At 48.6% G+C, this 24726-nt stretch overlaps 1 protein-coding gene across 3 annotated transcripts in view; it reads right to left on the bottom strand.

Moving 5' to 3' along the window:
• LOC146198098 (uncharacterized) overlaps positions 1–18722 on the bottom strand; it is a 104456-nt gene extending 85734 nt beyond the window's left edge. The window contains exon 1 of one of the 3 annotated variants that reach the window (XM_084593420.1): positions 17623–18722. Coding sequence is in view for 1 of the 3 variants with exons in the window: in XM_084593419.1 (XP_084449545.1) it covers positions 13426–13518 (93 nt within the window). In the remaining 2 variants the exon portion in view is untranslated. Of the gene's footprint in view, positions 1–12485; positions 13203–13425; positions 13565–17622 lie in introns of those variants that run through there. The other 2 variants (XM_084593419.1, XM_084593421.1) reach the window with 2 other exon arrangements.
• Between the last annotated feature and the right edge of the window lie 6004 nt (positions 18723–24726).

A 24726-nucleotide genomic window follows, 5' to 3' on the forward strand; every position in this document is an offset into this window, starting at 1 on the left:
AAAGGGAATGAGGCCGCAAGTACCGCTAAACGCTGACTGCATAGTGCTCTGGACGGGGCGCAGTAAATCGTCTTCTTTATTTTCGTGGGCGACTAAGATATATACAGGAAACCAATCGTTGCGAGCATGGCTCTTTGGAGCAGTAGAACATGTAAGTGCACGTCGTCACTTGTGCCCTGGCGCTGACGACCGAAGACAGATCTCTCCATCCACCAGACTGCCTGCAACCACGAGCTGAGAGACGCAAACTCATCTGTCATCGACCATCCGTGGTGCCTCGAAAGGTCTGGCCATTCGTCAAAGCCATCGAATGAATAGGACAACGCACTCCATCAATCGACTTGTGTGGCGCCACGCGCCATGTGTACGGTGGAAACTGATTTCTCTTTCTCTACATTTTTTTTTTTTTTTCAGAGTTCGTCAAAGCTGCTGCATGTCGAGGCATAGACAGGGCCAATCGGACGGAAAACGTGAAGCCCGGGGAGCTCATGCAAGATGATTGATGCCAACCTTGATATTTTCCGAGTCCCGTTCCGCCCCGCTGCGCAGCCATTCTCTTATTTTTCCCGTCGTGCATAGCGATCCCTGTTGGTGTATGGCATTCCACGTGCGTGCGCAATGCGGGCCCTGCTCGGTTACTGCGAGCGATAACTAGTAGGTAGCGCGGACGAGGCGCCAGTTAGCTCATCGCGCAAGCCCAAGGCCTTGGCTTCTGCCACAACTGCCGACCTTCGCTATTCCTCTTTATGCGCCTGGCTGTAATGCGATAGCAGGCGCCGGCTTGCCGACATTTTGATTAGCGTTTCAATGGCATGGCAAGTGAGCCTTGTTACGTCACTATGTCCCCGCGTAAAAGCGCGCGTCACAGCTCCGTGCCGGGGAGTGATACGTTTTTCTCAATTTCATTTTCTTTTTCCCTGCCATGGATGGCGAAATAATGCTCCGTGGCCTCTGTAGCCGCATCTATTACTTTCGGCAAATGGAAACCAGCTCTCGGGGTTGATGCAATTATTGACAAAAAGACTATCCAGATATTTAGAAATACCGAGGAAAAGCCGGTTCTACAGATTATAAAGTCTTAAGTGAAATAAGAGTGTTACTTGGCATTCATTTAATATTGAGTCTGTTTTCAGCACAGTGTTAGTAAGAACCACCAAGAGTCGCAACTTACACTCGTAAAGTCGATCTAAATTTAATCGGATAGGTTTTATGCGCACAAAAAGACGACACAAAAAGACAAGGGAGACAGGACGGAGCGCATCCTGTCTCCTTCGAGACAGGATGCGCTCCGTCCTGTCTCCCTTTTCTTTTTGTGTCGCCTTTTTGTGCGCATAAAACCTATCTGAGTATGAACCAACTAGCCCCACAACGCATATTACTAAATTTAATCGTAAGCACTGATTTGCGTTGACGAAAATTTGTTCGTGCCACCATGCTTCAATCGTAAACCGCTAGCGAGGATAACAACTTACAACAAGTGCTAGATGAATGACAAAAATGGCCAGGGATTTAGTCTACTTTTATGCGCTTCTAGAAAGGCGGCGTTACACGCTCCTCGATACATCAATCAACAACTCACTTCCCACAACTCGCTTCCCCGGTAAAGGAAGGGGACAAAAAAAAAAAAAAAAGCGCCTTCTCCTTGAAGTTATTTAGCGCAACGCGAAGAGCAGCGCCCAAAGCGTTCTCGCTTTGATTCTGACGCGCTGGCAAGGTCGCGGGCGCGGCGTATCAATTCCCTCGGCCGCTTTCTCTTTTTCTGTTTCTCGGAGCCTACACGCGCGCAGCAAAGCGAGGCTTCTCATGTGCACGCCTTCCTTTCCTCTGCTTCCATTTCGTTCCCCTCGGCATTTTCTCCTCCTTTTCCTGCTCTCTGCGGGCGAAATTGTCTCTTGACCGGCCGAGCTTGCAACGACCTACACCTAGATCCGTCGACGCCTCAAGGTTTCCCCTTAACGCTGCCCGGGACGATCGCTTTTACTTCCATTCCTTTCACGAGCTCGGCCGGCGAAGACAGCGCGCGGACTGGCGCGTGTCTGTGACGGCACGCGAATTTGAACACATGAAAGAAACGTGATATGCTCGAATTCGCGTGCCGTAACGTGACTTTCACCTTTGCACGCTTGACCCGCTCATTCCCGAAGAAACTGTAAAGTAAGGCGCAACGTACACCTTCAGTGAATGGTGGTCGTTAATGGAGCGTCTGCAAACATGGAAAATACGACAGAGACAGTTAAGACAGCTGTCGAAGTGGCCGCGTACACGGAAGAACAAAGCGCAAGTAGGGTTCCCGATGCTGCGCGTTGAAGGAACTGAATCGTGTAAAAATACGGTAATTTACAGACGATTATCGTGACTTGTTGCAAAGCACATCTCACATCCTGTTATACCGCTCCTAGTTCGAAAAACTGACAGACAGCGAGCATATAATTAACTTCAAGAGCCAGGCATTGCAAACACGTGCTCTGTAGGTGTTGTCATTACAGCAGGTCGAAGGGACACAAAATATCCCACTGTAGCGTGAAAGGCATGACAAGCGTACGACAAGAACCCTACATCTGCGCACCCCCGTTGCGCAGATCCCATCGCATCAGTCACCCTCTTCAAGTTTTGCGCCCACGTGCCCGTACCCATTCATTTTTTTGCCGAGTAGCAGCTGACTGGAACGGCCTTCCCCCCGATATCGCTGCCATCACCTGCCCAGGAACATTCATGACTGCATTGAACACCTGTACTTCATAACCCCCCCCCCCCCCCCCCCCTTATGTAACACCCCGCAAGGGGTCTTTAAGGAAAATAAAGTGATGTGATGTGATGTGATGTGATGTGATGTGATGTGATGTCACTTCAGCCCTCGCTTCCGCACAAGTTTTCCTTAAAGGAACGCAATGCGCTGTTCATGTTGCCTTAATTATACATTTCTTTTTGTCAAAGCAGCGAACAACGTGCAGATTTCGCATAAACACGCGTTTAGCGTGGAGAAGGTTCTTTCCTTTCATCGCAACCATAACGCAGGAGGACATGTCCCATACGAAAAAGAAAAGGAGAAACTCTGCAGGCGCCTGAATCGAGGCGCGCCGAATTCGTCGCGTTGTTGCGACCAGCAGATGATACAATATGCGAAGTGTGGCAACGTTGCAACAGCAGAAGCATCGCAACAGAACGCAGTTATGATGGTGCGTGCCATAGTGCATCGGTTGCAGTGCTTCAGTCGAACACTGAAGCGAAGCCTCCATGGCGTCCTGTACACCTTGAACTAGTCCCACACTGTATGAAATTGCTTCACTTTTGCCCCGCCGGGGTGGTGCAGTGGTAAGACGCCCGACTACTGTCCGGAGTGCCCGGGTTCGAACCCGACCTCGGCGGCTGCGTTTCGATGGAGGCGAAACGAAGTGGCGTCCGTGTGCTGTACGATGTCAGCGTACGTTAAATATCCCCAGGTGGTCGAAATTACTCCGCAGCCCTCCACTGCGGCTCCCCTTTCTCTCTTTCCACTTTCACTCCCACCTTCCTCCCTTCCCCTACGGCGCGGTTCAGGTGTCCACAGAAAAAAGTGACAGATACTGCGCATTTCCCTTCCTGTGAACCAACTATTTTTTATTATTATTATTCGGCAGCTGAAATATGAGACATCTGCCATGAATGACGAAAAATGCTATAAATATGGATTAGATTAGCTGTGCTGTTTATATGCTTTATTGAAACAGAAGTTTCTTCTAGTTCAGGTAAGAGGAGCTTACACAGCATGCTGAGGGGTTGTAAAGGAAAATCCAAGCAGATAATATTTTCGAACTAACTTTTCGGCTTAAACTCTTTCAGTCCTAATTTATATATTGTTTTAAATCCCGGAATGTTAAGGCTTATTTAGCTTTTTTACTACCCGAGCAGCCCAAAAAGTATAAACCTATAACGCATACGGCTGGACGCTTATAACATAATAGCCCTATGGTTAAATGGTTAAATGTCATAGGCCTCTGCTTGGCACATATGACTTTTTATCATTGCCTCTCGACGCGCAAACGTTTTCACGTGTCAAAACCGACGTCTTGACGAACACCTGAAACTTAGGGGAATAATAAGTGCTCATAAAGAACTTCGCGACAGCCTTTAGTGCGGTTCTGAATATACCACACTCCATTTGGTCCTCCTGGTGTTTCGCTAAACACTCTTTTAAGGTGAAAAAGGTGAGCCTAGTTAATATAACACCCTAGTTATGTGACATCCTTGCCTTGTGGCTGCTGATTGCCAGCAGCCGATTCCTTGTACCAAACAATCTCCTGCGCGGACTGCCGAGAAAAGCTTCGGGCTCCTTGTGGATGCATTGGAGGACATACGTACAGAAGAAGAGAAGATCACTTGTCGAAATGTTAGCTCAGCTTGCGAACTGAGGCTCCACCTAAACCCTTGTCCAGATGCCATTTCACATTGTGCAGCCATCTTTTTCTCGTTCTACCCTTGGTGGTCGGTTTCGAACACTGATAGACTGATAGGTATGATTTTCTGCGTGCATCCACTACACTCGCATTGAATGCAAACCAGCCAGTCCAGTTTTAAACGCTTCTTATTTTATTACTACCACGACAGGATCTGGTCTTATCGTGCAGGTAAAAATATTTTATTTAGTTTATCGTTTCCAATAAACCTGTAAAACAATGGTTACAAAAATGTCAGCACGCATAATCAAGCAGATAAAAATAAATAGTCAAAGCGTGTATCCTTCATGGTGTTTTCAACATACGTCGTGCGTCATTCCTCATCGTGTTCAACAGCTATAAGCACGAAAACACACACACACAAAAAAAAATAACGAGCCTATGTTAATGAAGCCGCATTTTTGCGCCTATTACACATTGGTTCCTTGCGACTTGCATAAATATAATGATTCGGAAGATACTGTTTGTTCCAATACGAAGGCATCTATCTCAAACGCACTTCTACTATTATTTATTGTTGCTGTTGTTATTTCTCTTGCAGATTCTAACATTTCACAGCACGCGAACGCCGTGTATAATGTGCTACCCATGCCCTGATTTAGAGGCTACGGTTCACCGCGAGCATTTCGGTCACTTTGATGGTCCCATAGCAGTATCGTGTGCAAAACCCCGCTATATACGCTGTCACATTAACGGACATACAATGCTTACCGAGAGTGACTGTTTTCCTTTCCTCGAGCTGCACCTCTCCCGCTACATCTACCTGCACGGTTTCTCACTAGATGCGTAAAGGTAATAATAATTAAAAAAAAAACGCGTCAAACAATGGTCTGCGCGCCGTACAGCTCTCACTCCACGGAGCGCACCGTAACGAAAGCGCGTGGAAATAAACATAGAACATTCCACGACCACATCGAGACACTGTTTCTTCCTGTGTTACGTAGGTCCTTATTTGAGCGCCATACACATGTACTTCGCATATCAATGCACGCACTTTGCATGCATCTTCAGTCACTCTCGATTTCCCGAGAAGCGCTTCATGAACCAGGAACAACCAGGAAGTCCGGCCGCATTTCAAGCGAGCAGCAGGCACACTAGCGGTGGCAGCGATATCGAATCGCAAGGTGGCAGCAACGCCTGCCAGGACAGACTCCACAACAGCGCTTTCGGCGAGCGAGAGACCCGTTAGTTCCTTGGCGCCACTGCGTGCCTGGGGCGCTACTGCGCACGCTTGCCGGCCGGCAGGGAAACGAAACGCGCGCGAGATTGCTCTGTATTCAGGGCGCACAGTTCTCCGGCCGGCCGGCCAGCGCAGCCCCGCCGCTGGCCATCGTCCAGACACTCGTCGCCAAGGTCAGAGGCGAGAATGCACCCCCCCTTACTTGTCCCGCAAGTCCGGAGGGACGGCTACAGACGCGCGCCGTGGCAGTGCCCCAAGTGGCAGTTCGATCTTTGGCTATATTTGGTCGCTTTCGAAGCATACGTTTGGAGGGAGCAGTCGAGAATTTCTGTCTAATGTCCCAATCTGAGAAAGGCATCTCCCGCCATTCGCAGTGAACACTTTTTATTAGTGCACGCCCGACTGCTGCCCTTGAAAGCCGTTTGCTTCGCTCCTCGGGTTGTTTTGATTAATCACGCATCCATCTGCCGCTCTCTATCATGCGGCTGTACTGTGTCTTTCAGTATTTCATTCGACTTTGTGACGCTAGCCTGAGCACCTCCTAGCGGAACATAAAACATGAACAGAAAAGCTATAACTCAAGGAAAGGAATTTCATTACTGCCCTCCGGGTATGTACTTTCCAGCCACTTCAGTACCAAATAAATTGCTACGACAGCACGCTGAAAACACTCAGCTGCTAAATACATGTTTAACCATTCCTCTAAATTACAGGATGCAGATACAGGATGCAGTATACTGCTTACATCCCAGGGTGCCGCAATACTCATTAGGGTTCGGCTTTTTGTGAACAAGAAATATATAAATCACCAAGGCTAGCTTCCCGTTAAGAACCAGAGCAGCTATAAGATGGATTTGTTCTCGAGCAGCTGTTCGTTGAAGTGGAGGAAATCGACTGACTTCTTTGTATTAATTCGACTGACTACGAGCATCTGACGCATTCGATGGAGAACGATCAATTCCACACAGAAAGACTATAATTAATTCCCGTCCTTGCGAAGGTCTCAGGAAGTGAGGACCAAGCAAAGCGACTATAGAGAAGCCACACCAGCGGCGAGCGTACATCCGCAAAAGACGCCTCAGGGGCAGGTAAACAGAGACGCAAATCCTTCCCTGCAGTAGCCTATATCGAGGCAGGAAACGAACGACCTTGCCTAATGCCAGCTACAATCGCGCATGGTTCGGAGAACAGACGCGGCAATCACTGCATTCACTTTACGCCGACGGCGCGAGGCTGTTGGCAAGAAGCAATCGTCCACGTCCGGAACATCAACTACGAAACTGTGCCAACTGAAAATTGCCTCAACTTTGCATTCAGGCAACCCTTGACAGGGGCGTCTCGCTCGTTTGACGCTCAATTGAGCGCTGCGAAGTAGACGCCGCAATGGTCGGACACTGCCTCGACACGTCTGCTTAACATGCGCACAAACGGGATGGAGCGATCTGGCGGGCACCATGCACGAAGAAGACCACGCTGAATGACATGGCCGCTCCTTTATGGACAGTCCCGAGTAAGCAAAAAGGCGTGCCCCTGGTGACTGGTATCCCAATTTGCACTTTCCGAGCTTGACAGTTGTGCTTCCGCTGTGCGCAACCGTGCATTCCTTGTAAGATCTGTAGGACTGAATATTTGTCCAGCTATGAATATATACGACACGTAATATGTCAAACGGATCCAGCAAAGTCCGAGTGGAAGTTCTGAGATGTCTTATGAGACGTTCGGGGGACATGGACTTCCATTTCTTTGATGCTGCGGCGTGTACATAAAAAGTGAATTGCAAAGTAGCTGCTGCATTTCTAGTTTCGTCTGCATTAAACTGCTCAAAGAGAGCACATTACGATGAGAAATAAGTACCGTGCCATCCAACTTTTTGAGTTAATAGCAAGGCTTTCTTTTAATTCCCCCCGTTTGGATAAGTGTTTATGAAAATTAAACTGATGTTTGTTTGTTTGTTTGTTTGTTTGTTTGTTTTAGGCATCGAAATAAATTACGCTACGTTATGCTAAGAACTTAGCCTTCGGCAAGGCAATCAGCGCGTTGGCCCGAGGCAAACACATACAATCGAGTGGGACAACATCAATGAATAACGAAGAATTGCTGCACAGCGCAACGCACAGTCCATAAATGTAGACGGAACAAGCATAACATGAGTTAACTAGCACTAAAGCAAACACTGCTGAAACAATGTACTTATGTTGCGGATGATACCGACAGAAAACTGCTGCACTAATGCCGCTATAGTAACCAGCAACTACCTCATATTCAACCTGCAGGTTTGTGAAGTTCAGGTACAAGGGGCGTCGACCACGCAGTAAGACACACAACTATAGCCACCTGAGTCTCTACAACCTCGACTGCAGCTCGCAACCCATATATTCTGTCCGCAGCGGTAAGAACAGTTACCGAGACTGTAACGTGTGCAAACTTCGTCTTCTCTTGTTCGTAATCCTTCACTAATCTTGGATATAACGGTGTACCCCTCACCTTCAGAAACGCTTGCATACATTCGCGTACGACGGATGTTGAAAGGAGCAACCTATATATAGATGCGGGAGTTTATTGAGTCTGCAATGTGCTCGAGTTTCACTGACTTAAAGTGAAAAGTTGTGGTGCAGACATAAATCTGGTCGGAATTGTGCTAGACAATCGTGGAATTTGCTGGCGGAAACTGAAAACGTATACAGTAGGTTTAAATAAAACACCAAACTGAGTACCGTAGCATAAAACGGGGAAGTTATCCCCATGAATTTGCAAAGCTAATCTAACTTCGTTGCATCTTGAAATAGCGAAAATATGCTTCTTGCTCTGGTGTGAAAATCTTGTTAAGAAGACGATAATACAGCTCCATCGGGCATACGCTGTCGTATGTCTCGTATGTCGCCACACTGCGTTCCTGTTTCTTCTGTCCGAAGTCTTCCGTCGATGTGGAAGCCTAAAAGGGAACCGGGCAGCCCCTACGAGTAAGCTCACAGCGAGGCAAGCCAATACGCACTTGAACTTAAAAAAAAAAAAAAAAAAAAAAAAAAAAAGACGCGCGCAGTGAAGTGAATGCTATAACATTTGTTTGCGAAACGAACCGTCTCGCTGAAGGGCCGTTTGCTACGACCTTCAGAAAATCCAAGAAATAATAGCAAGATTACCGGTTAGTTGGTTCGCCCTTGGCCAGTACATCCCTGTCTAAAGATGCACAGTAAAGGACATCATTTCTCTGGCCTGTTTGGTGAATAAATTTTCCACTGCGCTGGGCCTCGACGCTGGATTAGGTCAACACTTTCACGCTCGCTCATTGAAGCGAAGAAAGCTCTGCCCGACGGTTATTTCTAATATCCGAAAGCGCGACGCAGTGTCTAAGCAATCTTTGCTGAGAAGGCAATGCGTAATCACATGGTGAGCATGATGGTTTGGTTTGTGGTGTTTAACTTCCCAAAGTGACGCAAGCTACGGGTGACGCCGTAGTGGAGGGCTTAATGTCAACCATCTTCATGGGTTTCTGTAACGTGCACTGACAGCGCACAGCACATGGGCGTCTTGCTTTTCGCCTCCATTGAAAAGCGGCCACCGTAGCGGGCTTTGATCTCTCATCCTTGGGTACAGTATACAGTCGAGCGCCCTAACCACTGCACCACCACGGCGAGGTACATGCCGAGCATGACTGTCATTTGTGACTTGATTATTGTGCCAACTAACGATCATCATGCGGCAGTGTGTTCAATCGACAAGCAAACGTGCGCTTAGAGTAGTGCCGAATGTGCCGTCTTGCACTGCTTGCGGCCTCAAAGCCAAGCAGCCACGTCCGGACGTCAGCACAGGGCAGAATTTATTGACTGTGTCCACGTGTAAATACAATGCAGAGCTAAGAAAGTCCAAAGGCTTGCTTTCCATATACTCGTTCATTTAAACATTTTTTTCGTTCCACTTCCATCCCGCGCTGTAAGGTAGGCCACGTCCGGTGTACACACAGCCCCCACTGGCATATTTACGCCTCGCTACTCTCGCGTCAGCTGCGCGGCGGCGTTTCAGATGCCGCGCCGTGTTCAGCGGTGCGGGACGCTCTCCTTCCACGCAAAACGCTCCATCGGGCGCGGATGGCGGAACCGACGCGGCAGTAGAGAGATGCGAGCGTGTGAATCCGTGCGGTGGACATCTTCCAGGGGCGACCTTGCTTCCTGGTCCGAGCCCGAGAACAATGCAACGCCGCGCGAGCGGCGCTGACCACTTCCTCCTCCACATGCATCCCTTTCATATTCGTCGCGGGCAAATTTAACAAACAGCGACCGACTGCGCGGCAGACCGCCATCATCGCGGGCTACTGAAAATAGGATGCGGCACCCGAGCACTCTCGGGCGTCGGAGTGTTCGGGGAAGAGAAGAAGAGTGGGTGCCTATGTGTATATGTTTACGTGCGAGTAAAGGAAGGGCAAGGGGGTATGGAGGCTGTTTCCTTCCACAGGGACCGAAGTGGCACTCGCGGACCGGACACACGAAAGTCCTCGGATTCTGTTCGCCGTTTCCGTACCCAATGTGCGTGCCGCGGTCGCGCTTCATTGAAGTTCCCTGCGGTCCCTGCCTGCTGTTTTTACCGCCGCTACCAGGCCCTTCGATTTCCGTCGGGCTTTTCCGAAGCGCTTCGGTCAGTGCGTGTGTGTGCCTGCACGCGGAGGAACAAACGATGGGGGCCCCCGTTCACTGAGCGCTTTAGTTTTCCGTATTTATGGCGTTGGCCTGGCCTTTATGCTCTAGACATTGGCCTCGCTCCAGTCGTTGCCCAACATAACGGCCACCATCTTTTTCCTTTCCTTCTTGAAGGCGACGGGAAGAAACCGCGTTGTCGTTTCTCGTTCCGTTTGCTACACCCGCGGCTTGCACAGCGTCGTTTAGTGACTCTTCCGTTGCTTTCACATGCGGCTAGATTCTGCGTATTGTCTCTACTGGATGAAAGAAGAAGAGGAGGGCATATTGCCTACAGTCCCGACATAGCGAGCTACACATATCGCTGGCATGAACTGGCCATTCAGTGGTCATGCTGTGATCTGTTTTATGAACGTGGCGATTCGGTCCTTCGGTCGGCGAAAATCATAAAGTGAATGAGTCTCACATATCAACACGAGATCGGAGACTCGCCATCAGCAGCGTTCCTTGACAAATGCAGGTTACACGCGCATCGCCTATATGCATGTTCCTCAACACAAGCCGTTGAACCGATCGCACCACAGATGTTCTATTGGCGCAAATTGTTATTCCTTACGTAGCTTTGCAGAGTTGTAGAGAATCGCGCGTCCTTACAAAGTACGGAACGATCGAACTACCGCGTTATTACTGATGCATATTATTTTGAGAAAACAAGGCATCTACGACACGAGAATAGCGTTGCGAGAACTCGCGTTTGCGCAGTTTCTCTCCCTCTCTTGTTTTAAATTCCACATTTGCGTAGTTTTCTCAACACATGCTGCGTCAGTAGCAAGACAAGGTCGAAACTACCACTGTATATAGTTCATTCGAGCCTTTTCAATGCACAGTAATGAATGATTTTTGATCTTTCTTGTGCATAAGTGAGCGGAATTGTTTCCGTACCGCGGCAGTAGCGTTTGTACCAAATGCGAGGCAGCTTTCATTGGTTGGCAGCAATGCGCCAAAAATGGACACGTAAATAGTCGCCTGAATACCTACAACTGTCTTTTCAACAGTCGATATATGCTGTGAACGTGAGAATACACACTTTACACAAGTTCGAGGTGCATTAACGTAATAACAGCACAAAATAAAAGTAGTATAGTCAGTCATGCGCAATGTCAATGCTGACAGTAAGCAACTGCTTAAACTCAATTTAAAATTACGAAAATAAGCAGAGAAAAAGATTTAAAAAAAAAAATAAAAAATAACCTCATTTATTGTTCCCACGAGCAAACATGCCAGACATTACTCGTACAGGGGTGTACAAACATATGCACTGCCACTCGACATTCAATGGACACAGAATCTTACTAATGTTCAGCGAATAAAATGAAATTCTGATTTTGACTGCCGAAGCCATGGATAACTCTGTCGCCTCACAACATCATCCCCCCCCCCCCAAAAAAAAAAAAAAAAAAAAGAACTGAATGGCAAAAATAAACAAGGCCTTAACGACATACTGTACTTAAAAAAAAAAAAAGTGTCGCCGATGAACTAACGTGGTTCTGAGCGTATATACTCCTTGCTTTTCACTTACGCCTGCGCCATATTACTGGATATCTGCACCCACGCGTGATACACAGCGCCAAACTATACGGCAATCATGGCTCCAGCAAAACAAGAAAAAAAAAAAAAAAAAAAAAAAACGAATCAAGTGAGCGAAGCCAGTTCACCGTGCAGAATATTCGGACTAAGATACACGTCACGCTTCGCGATCACCTCATGATACAAATCAAGCTAGTGCACTTTCCCACGCAAATTTTTCGGAATGAAAGAACGACCCTTCCGATTGCCGCAGCTAGATATTACACTTTGTTTATTTTGACAGAAAGGTAGCCACCCCGCATTGACTGGCGAGGATGACCGAGATCGAACTCTTGACCAGACGCGGTGCTTTACGCAACCAATAAAAAAATAATAATAATAATAATAATAAAGCTTTGCTTCTGGGGGCGATGTCTTCAGAATGCACGCACGTTGACATAAAATCTTGCGTGTACGCATATGGGACACGCACTGACTGCATTTCAAGTGAACAGCACGCTGACGAAATAAGCTGATCAGAATCGCGGAGCAAAAATAAATACCGGTGAAAGGAACGCGTACAAAGGAGGAAAACGACAGACTCATATTCAGCCGGTCAAAGGCAGAACCATCGTGGTTACGCCATTACGCGCGCTACGAAAATTACCCACCGCTCACCTCAAAAGAAGGAAGAAACGGTATCGGACGCCTGGGAAGGAGTCGCTGGCGAAATCCAATTTCTCACGCAACCACAAGAGGCGACCGAACCGACACGACGACACGAATGTCGCTGCCGCGGTGGCGAACAATCCACGCACAGCCGGCAGCCGCGATCACACATGCGACGACAGCAGACACGACACAGCTACTGGCCGCAGTGCTGCTCGAGCGACACAGCGATGCAACGAGTCACGAAACATAGTACGAGCCGACAAATCGCCACGCCGGCGTTGGTTCACGCACACACTGCAACACTGCGGCGGCGACGGACGAAACGCGAACACAGTTCTTCGGCTCAGGTTGACGCCGCGCGCACGCCTTCCTAAACAAGCACGCACCAGCATCCGCTCCAGCGGTACTGCAAACTCCGCACTGCTCAGCTCGCCTCCTAATTGTGTCGGAACAGGGGGGATTAGGTAAGAGGAGAGGTGCGGGAAGAAGGAGCCGGCGGAGTAAAACAAAATTCGAACGGTTCTATCCGATCCGGTCGGTCGCACGGCGAGCATACTTTCTCCCAGAGCACCACTTTCTCTCGGTTTCTTCTGCTTCGCACTCTCTCCCCTTGCGTCACTGGGCGCGCTCTCTGAACTTGGGGCTCCCCCTTCCAACCCATTTCTTCTCCTACGCCGCTCTTTCTCCAAGTCTCGCTCGCTCGGCCCCATGCTGTTTCTGGCCTCTCGCTTACGTCCTCCTCTTCCTCTATTCAGCGCGCCCTCCTCTCCTGTTCAGATCGCAAGCATCTACTGTTGGCCAACTGGCAGTTCCTTCGCTCATCGGATACCCTGCAGCGCGGGCGACGCTTCCACGCGAATATCGCTCGTGTGATCTTTTTTTCCTTTTTTTTTTTTTAATCACCCTTTACGTGACCGGACAGACAGAACGATGGAGGTTAACTCACAAATGAACGCGATGATGAGGCTGAAGGATGAACTGTGGAGGACGCCCAACGTGAAGGAGAGCAGCAAGCCAGCAACAGATGCCATCGTGGCATGTGCCAGACAAAGGATTGCGATCCACAAGGCAAGGCGATAGATAACCCAAGAATGACGGGTGAATGTGCAGAATTCGAAGAAAAAAAAAAACGCAGATTTGTGCTACCGAACAGGAGCACATCGCGGAGACCGGAATGGTACTGGATGTCTCTTTTTGTCTTAATTATTCATTTGGGTGATTTTATTCACAGAGCGCATGCGTCTGTCTACTACGGGGAAGCGACTGCATAAAGGGGCCCGCGAAAATGAGCACTGAAATATCAGCAGTGTGCCATGACAAGCACAGAGGCGGTGTAAGCCGCTGTTAAAAGTCAGCTCGCAAGCACAGCGAGCTGACTTTTAACAGCGGCTTGCACCGCCTCTAAAAGCTCGACCAGCTACACAGTTGCTAGCATATCACTGTGTCAGCAACTTGTGAAATACTCTGTAAAAAAAAAAAAAAAAAAAAAAAAAAAAAAAAAAAATCGCACGGCGAGCGCTGAAGTGGCGTTACCTTTAATATTGCATATTCGCAAAGTAATCCGCAGTTTTCGGTAAAAGGTGCAGAAATTGCAAAAAGAAAAAAGTGTAGCGAACCTTGATTGCGTAGAGCGTCCGCATTTGGGTGGTACCAGCCTTCGACATACACACGCAATGACTAGCGCACTTGCTAAAAGAGGTGTGAGTTGTACGCATCGCGCTTATCGTGCAAGACTAACAGTAAACGGCCGGCATTTGCGTCACATTCACCAAAATAACTAAACTACAGCAGCCAGACTAAGGATACTTGTAAAAACTCACACACATGCATTTTCTGTTCGCTTCATTAAATAGAATCCGGTCGCCTAGAACAAATGTGACGACATTTCCGTAGACGGAACAAACATGCACAACACAAAAGCAAAGTAGTGAACTGATGACGCACATTGACGAAGACCAGTATCTGAATGAAACAACAACAAAAAAGGAAGACTTGGGGGAAACAACTGTGCCAAACGCTCTACACCCTGCCACTGACAGCAACCGCGCACGAGAATTCTTCACGCGCTTTCTTTTTTGTTTTCTCTCTCTCTGTTCATTGCTTGCTTGAAAACCTCGGTCGCGGGGCACATGACTTTCAAACACATTGGTTTCCGGGCCATGGTCACAAAGTTTATCACCCCACTAGTGTTTCGAAATAATTACCGCACTAAATCTTGAATTCTGAATGCGAGCATCGCTTTTCCAGTTGTAATTTATCGCACTGTGAACGAAGAAACGTAATTTGCACGCTCGCCCTTTCACGGTGGCCGGATAAGTCCGAGTGAACTCGCCTTTCTTTCCTGCTGCTGCGTGCAAGTAGCGATGCACAAATGCCTTCCGCTGAAATAACAAATGGAACAGTCCGACGACATGGCGGGCTTTCCCCGCGAAACCGCGCGGGGGAAAGCGTGAAAATATGACTAAGCACACGCGGTCGACCTCGCTTGGGCTATGTGCTCACTTCAGAATCAAGAAAAAGAGAGAGAGAGAAACAAAAAGGCAGTGAGGTCTTCAATAAACGACATGTAAATATTCAGACTACAGAAGCGGGGATACGGCGGGCGGTCGTGGTGTCACGTTCCGAAGCAGCGACAATAATTTTAAAGGAATTTTTCCGTCCAGCCGCTGAATGTCTTTTCGCACCGGAGCGCGCAGCTTGTACCAAGGAAAAAAAAAAAGAGGAAGCACGAGAACTTCGCCTTAGAGTGCTGACGAATTCAACCACCATCGTGACCTGAAATTTAATTAATCAATGGGCAGGTTTCATTGGTCAGACACTCACTTTGTGCGAATAAGATTTTTTTTTTTCACAGCAGTTGGGGAAAGGGGCGGTAAAGTAAGCCAGCAAGCTCAAAATAACTGACTGATAGCAGCAGTGTTAGTGCAAGAAAAACAAACATTATGCGTGTCGTTACACTTTCCTATGTTAACTCGAAAAAAAGAAAAAAACTAGCAGCACGCATTCAAATAAACAACGAGCATACATCCCGTATTCTCGGTTGTGCCTTTCTGTCGTGGATAAGCAATGATGCGATATACATCAACTCCCACCACTAAACCTAACCCGGCGTACATACAAGGGCCTGAAACAGGGAGCACAACAAACAGCAGGTGTTAAAGCAGCGTGCCGATTAGAGGTCTCTCTATAGGGGCCCGTGGTGGGGCTGGACGTAATGAACACTCTTGCTGTCATTACTATGGAGCAGATATGCACCACGGGTGTCCGTAATTGCGGCCTCATGTACCGCGCTTTGCAATTCCGAGAGCACTTGCAATTTCCATGCCTTCTTAGCGCCACCTCCCATTCAATCCATTCGCGTTGACATTACGGCCAAGTGAATTTTCACGGCATCCCTGGCAGCAAGAGCAGCTATCAGAGAGAATGTGTTCATCTCGTCCTCGCAAAGGGAATCCAGTTAGTTCTTTCTCCTTGAGTGAATAATCGTTTTCAAGAACCATAGAAGACGTGAGGTTAAAAACTTTGAGAGCACTGCAAGATCTGCAATAGAGAAATACGCGAACATGTGCTTTGGCTGCTTTTTAGTAGCTCCTAGATTCATGATTAAGCACTTTCTAGTGTCATGACAAAGATCACATTTCAGTACCGTGACTCAGCACATTTCAGTGCCATAACTAGACACTAGTCAAGGTCATGAGTTTGACCTTCACAAGTAATGGACTCCATAGTCATGCATACTGGATCTCTGATCTGACTGAATCATGGCATTTATATACCAATTGTATTTACATACACATTCGTGACTACCAATCTCATCTTAATGTGACGCCATATCAGATGTTACATTTTGCTTCTACGTTTTCGCAAACATAGCCAAGTAAGGCTGGCGCCATAATAAAGAAATTCTGACACAAGCGGGCTACCGAGTGTAACTGCTGTAACAATGCATCCCATCGAATCTCTTCATAGAATCCGAAGTACTGCGTCGAGTCTTTTGTTTCTATTTATTTGTCAACCACCTTTAAATTCACTGCATAACATAGATAACCAACCTTCTGACGAAAAGGTGGTGTGCGCAGGTGTGCCCTGCACGCTATAAGTAGCCCCGCCCCGTACAGATAGATAGATGGCTCGCATGTGATGTCACAGGCACCATAACCGTAAAGCAAGCGTAGATTCTACACTGCCCGTCAGAGCAGGTGACGATCAAACGACTAAATCAGCATAGACTCACAGCGGCTGCGTACACCAGCATAGCTTCCAGATATGACGCCTTTTGCAAGCTGCCTTTACGGTGCCATCTTATGAAGTAATGGTGCTCGTTTGGTTGTCCAAGTGATTTTGGGTGGAAATAGCTATAGGTGAGTTCGATTGTGTTGGTGCAGTGGGTCAACAAAAACCTGGAAGTACTAGACAAGCCATATCACGCATTTCCCCATTCAGAAAAGAACGGCGTGAGAGACGAAAGGAAAGTTTAACAATGCAGCCTTTAGAGCTAATGCGCATGTCATAATAAGTGGACGACCTTGGGAAAGTTCACAGAATTTATTGTTAAAGGGATGATCAGGTTTTTGTGGCTGGTCGGCTATCAACTTTATCAACTTCTTAGGGCATGAAAATAGCGGTTTCATTACAATGGAGTTTAGCAACAACTGTTCCGGGGCTAGTAAGTTCGCGTTTTCAAGGCAGAATCCTTTTTAGCGCAACACATAAGGAACCATACAGTGCCTGTGCTGCCCGTTATGTGTTGCGCTATAAAGGACTGCGCCTTGAAAACATTGCAATGGAGATCGTTTTTTTTTTTTTTTTTTTTTTTTTTTTTGACCCCTAAAACGTCCATGCAAAGAGGTTAGGCAACATAGAAACAATGTTTCTGTCAGCTGGTCTCCGCGCTGGCGCATTGGCGAGTGCGGCAGTGTCGACAGACAGCGCCTTTCAACGGCTGCTTCAAGTAGGGAGAAGTTAAACAAAAAATAAAATAACGCTGAAAGCCGACGTTCACGGGCATAAACAGCGGCGCGGAAGCAGAGACAGGAGGCGGCAGTGCCACACTTTGTTGGCGGCGCGCAGTGGGCAAGGATAATCAGCGGGCAATTTTGTGGGAAGGAGGCGAGAAGGCGGACAAACATTAAAAGGCGCTTACCCGTTCTGCCGGAGGTTATGCTTGGAGGCCGACCGCATTACGGTTGCTTTGAATTTGGACGCAATCAGACCTCGATCCTGTCCGGGAGAGTCGAAAAGGGGGCGAGAGCGAACCGCTTTTGGTTCAACTCCAAATCCAGTCGGTGTCCAGGAAAGCGACCCGCCGTCGCGCCGGGGCAAAAGACGCCGGCTGCCGCCGCCGCTCGGGAACAGTGCCAGCGGTACGTCAAAACCGCAACAGATGCCGGAGCACGTGCTGCGTGTACTACGCTCTTCGCTGTGTTTGTCGGTAGTGCTTCGATCACAAGAAACAGACACTGACGCAAGGCTGTCAATCAGTCACTGGTTCGGACCACGAGGGTCGCCGGGTGCATATATAAGCGGTCAGATCTACACTTCGACAGGGATTAAACGATGTTGTTGAATTTAGAGCTTCGTAGCGGCACTCGATGTCAACAGACGAAGGCCTCGACTCCTGGTTTGTACTGCACAAAACTTCGATTCCAGCCGTCCAAAGTCCGTGAACAAAAACGCGCGAAGAGGCTGGCAGCGGCTTCTGTACGAACGGGTGCGATCACAAGCTGTCAGAGCGGGCAGCGGAATGGACACGTTCTTGAAACAGATCACCGTTGGTCGCTTCCTCCAGAGAGTCGAGGTCGTTGGCTTCTGCGGCGGGTTGGCCGCGGACTGTGCGTTCCCCGGCTCGCTGAACGTGTGTGTTGCTTTCTTACAGAATCAAGACTCGACCTTTTGTCGAATTAAGTCCTCCAGAGCAGGACGGTGGTGCGAGCGAGTAGATCTCTGTTGCCGAGTGGCCGTGTGGCGATCATGAAACGCGCCCCCAAGTCACTGGAGTAAACACACACGCACAGAAAGGAGGTCCGAGAGTGGTTGCAAGGTAAGCCGTTCCCGCCGCTTCTAACGGCCAGGCACAGTTGCCCCACTGCAGCACGATCCTCTTGCGTCGACGCAGGCCGCTGTCGGGGCCGCGCACGAAGTCTGCGGGCGACCGGTCCGGCTGCGAGGCGTCAGCGTGGCCGGCGGCGCGTGCACGACCGGCAATGACGGGACTTTCTTTCGACGCCCGAGACGGAATGGAAAAACGCACCGGCAAGAAAGGAAGGGAAGAGAAAGGGGGGGGGGGGGTCACTTTTCCCCTCCCCGCTCTTTCGCTCTCACAGGGTAGCGCTGTCGCCGTGGGCTCGACGGTGGTGAGGAGGAGTAGGACCGACTTTCTCGAGTTCACCTATTTTCGCTGGTCGTTCCCCCGTAGCCCGCGTGAATGTGTGTGTACGCGCGGCCCGGCTGGCCGCGTCTCTTTTTTTCCACGTGAACGGCATCTTTTCGTGCACGGTCCCCCGACGTTCGGATTCGCGGCTCGAAAATGCGTTTGCTGGGAGTTGAAAAGATAAGTGGAGACCAGCAGCCATCATCATAACTGCTGGATGCTCTGATGATCCCCTTCCCCGTCCTCCGTGATTTCTCTTCTGGCAAATTCATTGCCCGCTTCCGGAGGTCAGAGCTGCATCCTGGTCATTTGTGATTCTTTTGTATACAGAGCCACCTCGTCAAGCGTGTAGCGTGAATAAACTGACCTATGAATATTACGTGTTTGGGAGGGGGGGGGGGGGGGGGGGGGGGGGGGCTTAGAAGATTTGGGAATTCCGCGCTTCTCTGCTTTTGATAATTTAATAATCACAGCTAGAAATCAAAGGTGGTTGCACTGCATGTCCGCCCCATCGTCGCAGTTGTCAGCGGCTTCCCACAGTGTCATCGCGCTGCACACGTTATTAAGAGCGCGCATACCATAAATCCCAGACAAGCGCATTTTAAGGCGAACGCCGTAAAGGCCCCGCTCAACAGCAAACCCAGCGTCGACGTAGTGAGCGAAAATTTTCGAGCATGACGCTGACATAAACGCGCACTATAATTGGATGTAGATCACGCAGACATGTTCATAGGGCTTGGAGAAATCTATTCTATAGACCAACACTGATCTGTGACGTAAGCACGATGGGGCGGCGCTTCTGTCGCCAGGCTGGACAGACTGGGGGTGAAAGTTAGGGTTAGCGGCCATAGGAATACATGGAACCGAAAGATTTCAAAGCAGTTTTCTCATTTCACTGGGCACCTATGATGTCGTTATTCCGCACAGAGCAACCATGAACATCCCAGAACAGATAGCGAAAGTATGAAATCTCATTACCGAGGCGAAGTATTTTTAGATGACCGCGAAACGTAGGTGGGTGCGAGTTGACAGGGCGACCCATAGAAACACATGTAAACACAACTTACCGCAATATTTTTCTCGTTTCCCAAAGCATCAGAAGTGGTAGCCGGTCGTTGAACGTTGTCCGGCGCTTTAAAGAAGTTTGTGACAAAGTATGCTGCATAATTGCGGTGGCAGTCTACTTTTAAAACATCTCGTTGTCTAGAATCCGAGTTAGAAATGCATTGCGGTAGCGCGGCCCATACAAAATATGTAAAGAACGGTTCGCAAAGAAGCTAACTTTTGCGGCTACGAAAGCAGTCGTTTGTTAAGAGCTGGTGCATTATTTTAAGGCCATGAATATACGCATGAAACAACATTTCGCGTCTGACATTTCTGTAAAGCATATTTATCAATAAGTATATGCGTTGCGTTTCCAGACGAACCACCACGTCTCGAAGACGAGTCGCCCAAGCGGCTTTTCTATCACTGTTTTTTTTTTTTTTTTTTTTTTTTTTGTGGTACCACGCCCCGAGACCATGTTGTATGGCGGAAGTAAAAAAAAAAAAAAAAAAAAAAAAAACGTTGCAAGGGCTGGCGGTTTGCACGAGCCGCGTAAGGCAGTCGAGACATGGTTAAAAGTTAAATTGGTTCACAGGAAGGGAAAGGCGCAGTAACTGTCACACTTGCTCTGTGGACACCCGAACCGCGCCGTAAGGGAAGGGAGGAAGGTGGGAATGAAAGTGGACAGAGAGAAAGAGGAGCCGTAGTGGAGGGCTGCGGAGTAATTTCGACCACCTGGGGATCTTTAACGTGCGCTGACATCGCACAGCACACGACGCCTCTTCGTTTCGCCTCCATCGAAACGCAGCCGCCGAGGTCGGGTTCGAACCCGGGTACTCCGGCACAGTAGTCGGGCGTCTTACCACTGCACCACCCCGGCGGGGCAGAATTTTGTAAATTGAGAGGAAAAAAACGCAAAATAACGGGAACGACGTCTTTGCGTACTGAAAACATCGATCGTGGCTAAGTAGACGGTAAGTATTAAAATGAATGAATATGTAGTTGCGTCGCGATACATTCATGCGGTGAGCAAGTCGTAAGCAAACATTTTGACAGGCTCTATATTCCGACGTCCGTGCACGCGCTGCATGGTCTGCACTGTATGGAAAAAAAAAAAAAGGACCAAGACACCGCACAGAAAGCGCGGACCGATATACGACAGCCATAGCAATATCACGGGGGAAAATAAAAATAAACTAAAAATATTTAGCTAGCATATATGCCCGTTGATGAACTTGCGCGCACCCACCTGATTCAAAATAATTGTATGCCTCCAGGTACTTGTATGAGCGACTCGGAGCGACTCGGAGAAAAAATCCCATACACTACAATGTTTGCCATGCCCAATAATGTAAGAGCACCCGCGTCAGCCTGGGGAACTTCCCAGTGTGTTTTAGACGTAGCAAATGGGTCCGGGTGCACAACGCCGTCAGTGTACAGCCTTTCATTGCAGCGCTGTTTATCCGATTCCAACAAGCTTTTCACGTAGTCCGACATTGCTGCATCACACACTACGTCCCCTTACAAGCACCGAAAGTCTGACGATTTACAGGCCTCTTCACAGCACGATAAACTGACCGCGGTCAGTTGCAAACGACCATGCACCACTGGCGCCGTCGCTAGCAGACGCCCGCCCCGGAGCTGGAGGCGGCTGCGCCGTCGTCTGCTGCAATGCGCGATTCTCGCTCGGTTCATATTGTGGTATGGCGTTTTACAGCTGCTTTTTAAATGTAATTCTGTCTAGGCTGTATCACTTGAGCAACAGTATTATCAAGCTAACTTACCCGTGCGGAGGCAGATCAGACTATAAACAAAACTGCGATTCGCTACACCCAGCTCTCTTTTTGGGGGTGTCCGGAATCACAACACAGATTATTCGGGAAGTTTTAAAAGTAGATTGCCTCAGAAATGACGCAGAATAATTTGTCACACACTTCTTTAAAGCGCTGGAAAACGTTTCACAACCGGCTACCACTTCTGGTGCTCTGCGAAATGAGAAATATGTTGCGGTAAGTTGTCTTTACATGCGTTTATGCGGGACGCCCTCCCAACTCGCATCCCAATATGTTTCGCTGTATTTTAAAAATACTTCGCCACAGTAATGAGATTTCATACTTTCATGATCTGTTATACGATGTTCATAGTTGCTTTGTACCGAATAACCACATCATAGGTGGCCCGTGAAATGAGAAAACTGCTTTGGAGCCTGTCGGTTTCATGTATTCCTATGGGCGCTAGCCCTACTTTTCACCCCCAGACGGCTGCGGCGCAGCGAGCGCCTCCTTTGTTTGTAAACACGGTGTTGGTCTATATATATGTGGTGTGTTAGCCTACTATATCACGTCACACCCTCAAAGGTGAAGCTGAACTATTCCGCTGCTTTTTTTTTTCTTTTTTTTTTTTTACAGCGGAATTTGTTGAGTGCATTTTTTTTTTTCCGCACCATAACAACTAATACCTGCGCAGATCTTCCCGACGCTTGTATACAGTTTTCTATTATTTGCTATCATAAACTCACCTCATTTGTTTTCCATGTCAGTCTTAAGTACAATTGGTACGAGTGCAGGACAAACTTTATAAGCAATATTTCGCACTTGCATCACAATTAAAAGTGATGTCCAATAACGTTGGATGTGTTCTACAGGAAACGAGATCACTGTTGTCCAGTGTCGGGGTTCTCTTTTGAGCCGTATAGACTGTGAGAGTTCAAAGGGATGAGAGAGATGGCAGTCGTCAATCAGAAAATTATCCGGGAAAAAGAAAATTCTGCAACTGCATAGCTCAGATAGTGAACCTCTTAAACAAGGCTCACCATATAGTCACTTCTTTTCGTTTTGATGAGTGGAAGCGTCGCAGAGACCACCCATATTTTAAGCTTCCTCACTCCTCTCCTACTGTTCTGCGTCACCTTAATCTCGTGGCACCGTCCATGCGTATAGTGCAGTCCTTACGGCGTTTCAAAAACGACGCAAAAGGCCTCGACAGTTGTGGACAAGGGCAACTCTGACGTTTTACAGTTTTTACGCCTAGGGCGGAATGCAAGGCTCCCGTTCTGCACGTTAAAAACCCCAGGTTTAAAATCCCAGGGATCTCCACTGAGTCGCCCCTCATATACCCTGAATTGCTTTGGGACGCTGAATCAAATCATTCCTGTCAGAATCTGCTGAGCGCTGCACATGGGTCCTGCAGATGATGGATAACTGCTGCGAAGATACGACAAGCGCCGGTTTGGCCAGCGTGTTAGGTTATGAGTTTTATATGCTGAACAAAAGCGTTAAAAATTTGACGAAGCTCTACTGTATACGATATAACCTTCCACAGCGATGGCATTGACCTTTTGCGTATCAAAATTCACTTCACATGACGCCCGTCAACAAGTGAAATTGCTGCTTCTATCTGAAGATAAACCTTAGTCGCTGTCGAATACCCGGAGAAAGGAACGTGCGAAATTAGCAAGCTTAGTTTCGCGATTGTGTTCTCCTCTCTCATCATTACTTTCACTGGGAAATTAGCGCTGCTCTAGACCTCCCCGAGTCTAACGTCACCACTTCCTTCAGAAGCACTCACGTGCCCGCCCAGTACATCACGAGACCGCATGATATAACCAAACTGGCAAGAGCTGTCACCTCGGGCGATTCCTTTCAGATGAGAGGATGAGGGGGGAATCGAGCCCGGGACATCTGGGTCCCAGGCCAGACACACTACCCGTAAACAACGCAGGCATGTTTGTACGGCGTGGTTAAAGCGGGGCTTCGTATCTATGTCGGGTGATTTTTCAGACAATGTGGTAGCTTATGACTGTATGCGTGAAATAAGAAATCAATGATTAAGCGAGCAGTCAAGCGCATGTACAAAGATTTGCAGCGGCTTTGCTACCAATAATGGCACAGCCGATGAAGAGGCTGATGTAGGGAACGAGCTGGAACGCTCGCGTAAAAGAGAACCACGGTCGGTCTCGAGGGAGAGCGCGCGCTCTTTGCTCTCCCTCGAGACCAGCCGTGAAAAGAACAAACGTTGAAGAGAACAGCCAAGAGATCGACTAGAACATCAGCATCGTCGGTCCGCTTCGCGGGCTGACCAACCGCGGCTACCGGGTCTCCCCCAATAAACAGGGGCAGCCTGCAAACATCGGGTCGCCTTTCTCGTCAAGCACCGGGTGTAAACGCTGTCACGGAGTCCCCTAAAGGAGGAGGTGAAGTGTAACCATAGCTTTGTTCGTTTTCGTTGTCATAACTTCTGGCGCTTAATTTCGGCACGAGTACTTGCCCGCTTCAAGTCCTCATGCGCAATCTTGTAGGAAGGCACTGAGCACGACTACTGCAGACGACTGAAGCCGCCACCCCTCAACCACATCTGGCTATCAGAGCGTGCTCCAGAGAAAAGGCGCGTAAATCATGCACTCGTTGGCTCCGTTTGACATATCCCTATTGCCTCGCACCGACCTTCTGTTTTTTTTTCTCCTCGCCCCTGCCGCCGCGCGTGTGGCATGCGATCGAAGCCGTGGCCAGCGAGGTCGCTCCTGCACAGCCAGGACGAACAATGAACGCGCAGCGAAAAAAGAAAAAAAAAAAAAAAAACCGCAAACAAGTACAAAAGCGAAGAGGGAGAGAAGGGCTTGTCTACGCTTAAACCCGGCAAGTCTAGAAAGTGAAAGGACGTTGCTACGGTTTTGTTGTTGGTGCCCACCGCTTGAGCTGCGTGCGGTCCGTTCTGGCTGCCGCCGCAATTACAGCTGCTTTCCCTTTAAGACAGCGCCGGGACGAAAGAGCAGGAGCTGTTCTGCCATGGCGGCAGCCAGCTCTGGTGTCATGCTCTAAGGAAAAGATGGGCCGG

The sequence above is a fragment of the Amblyomma maculatum genome, chromosome 2 (genome assembly GCF_055883805.1).
Source record: "Amblyomma maculatum isolate TAMU_Amacu chromosome 2, ASM5588380v1, whole genome shotgun sequence".
Taxonomy (NCBI): domain Eukaryota; kingdom Metazoa; phylum Arthropoda; class Arachnida; order Ixodida; family Ixodidae; genus Amblyomma; species Amblyomma maculatum.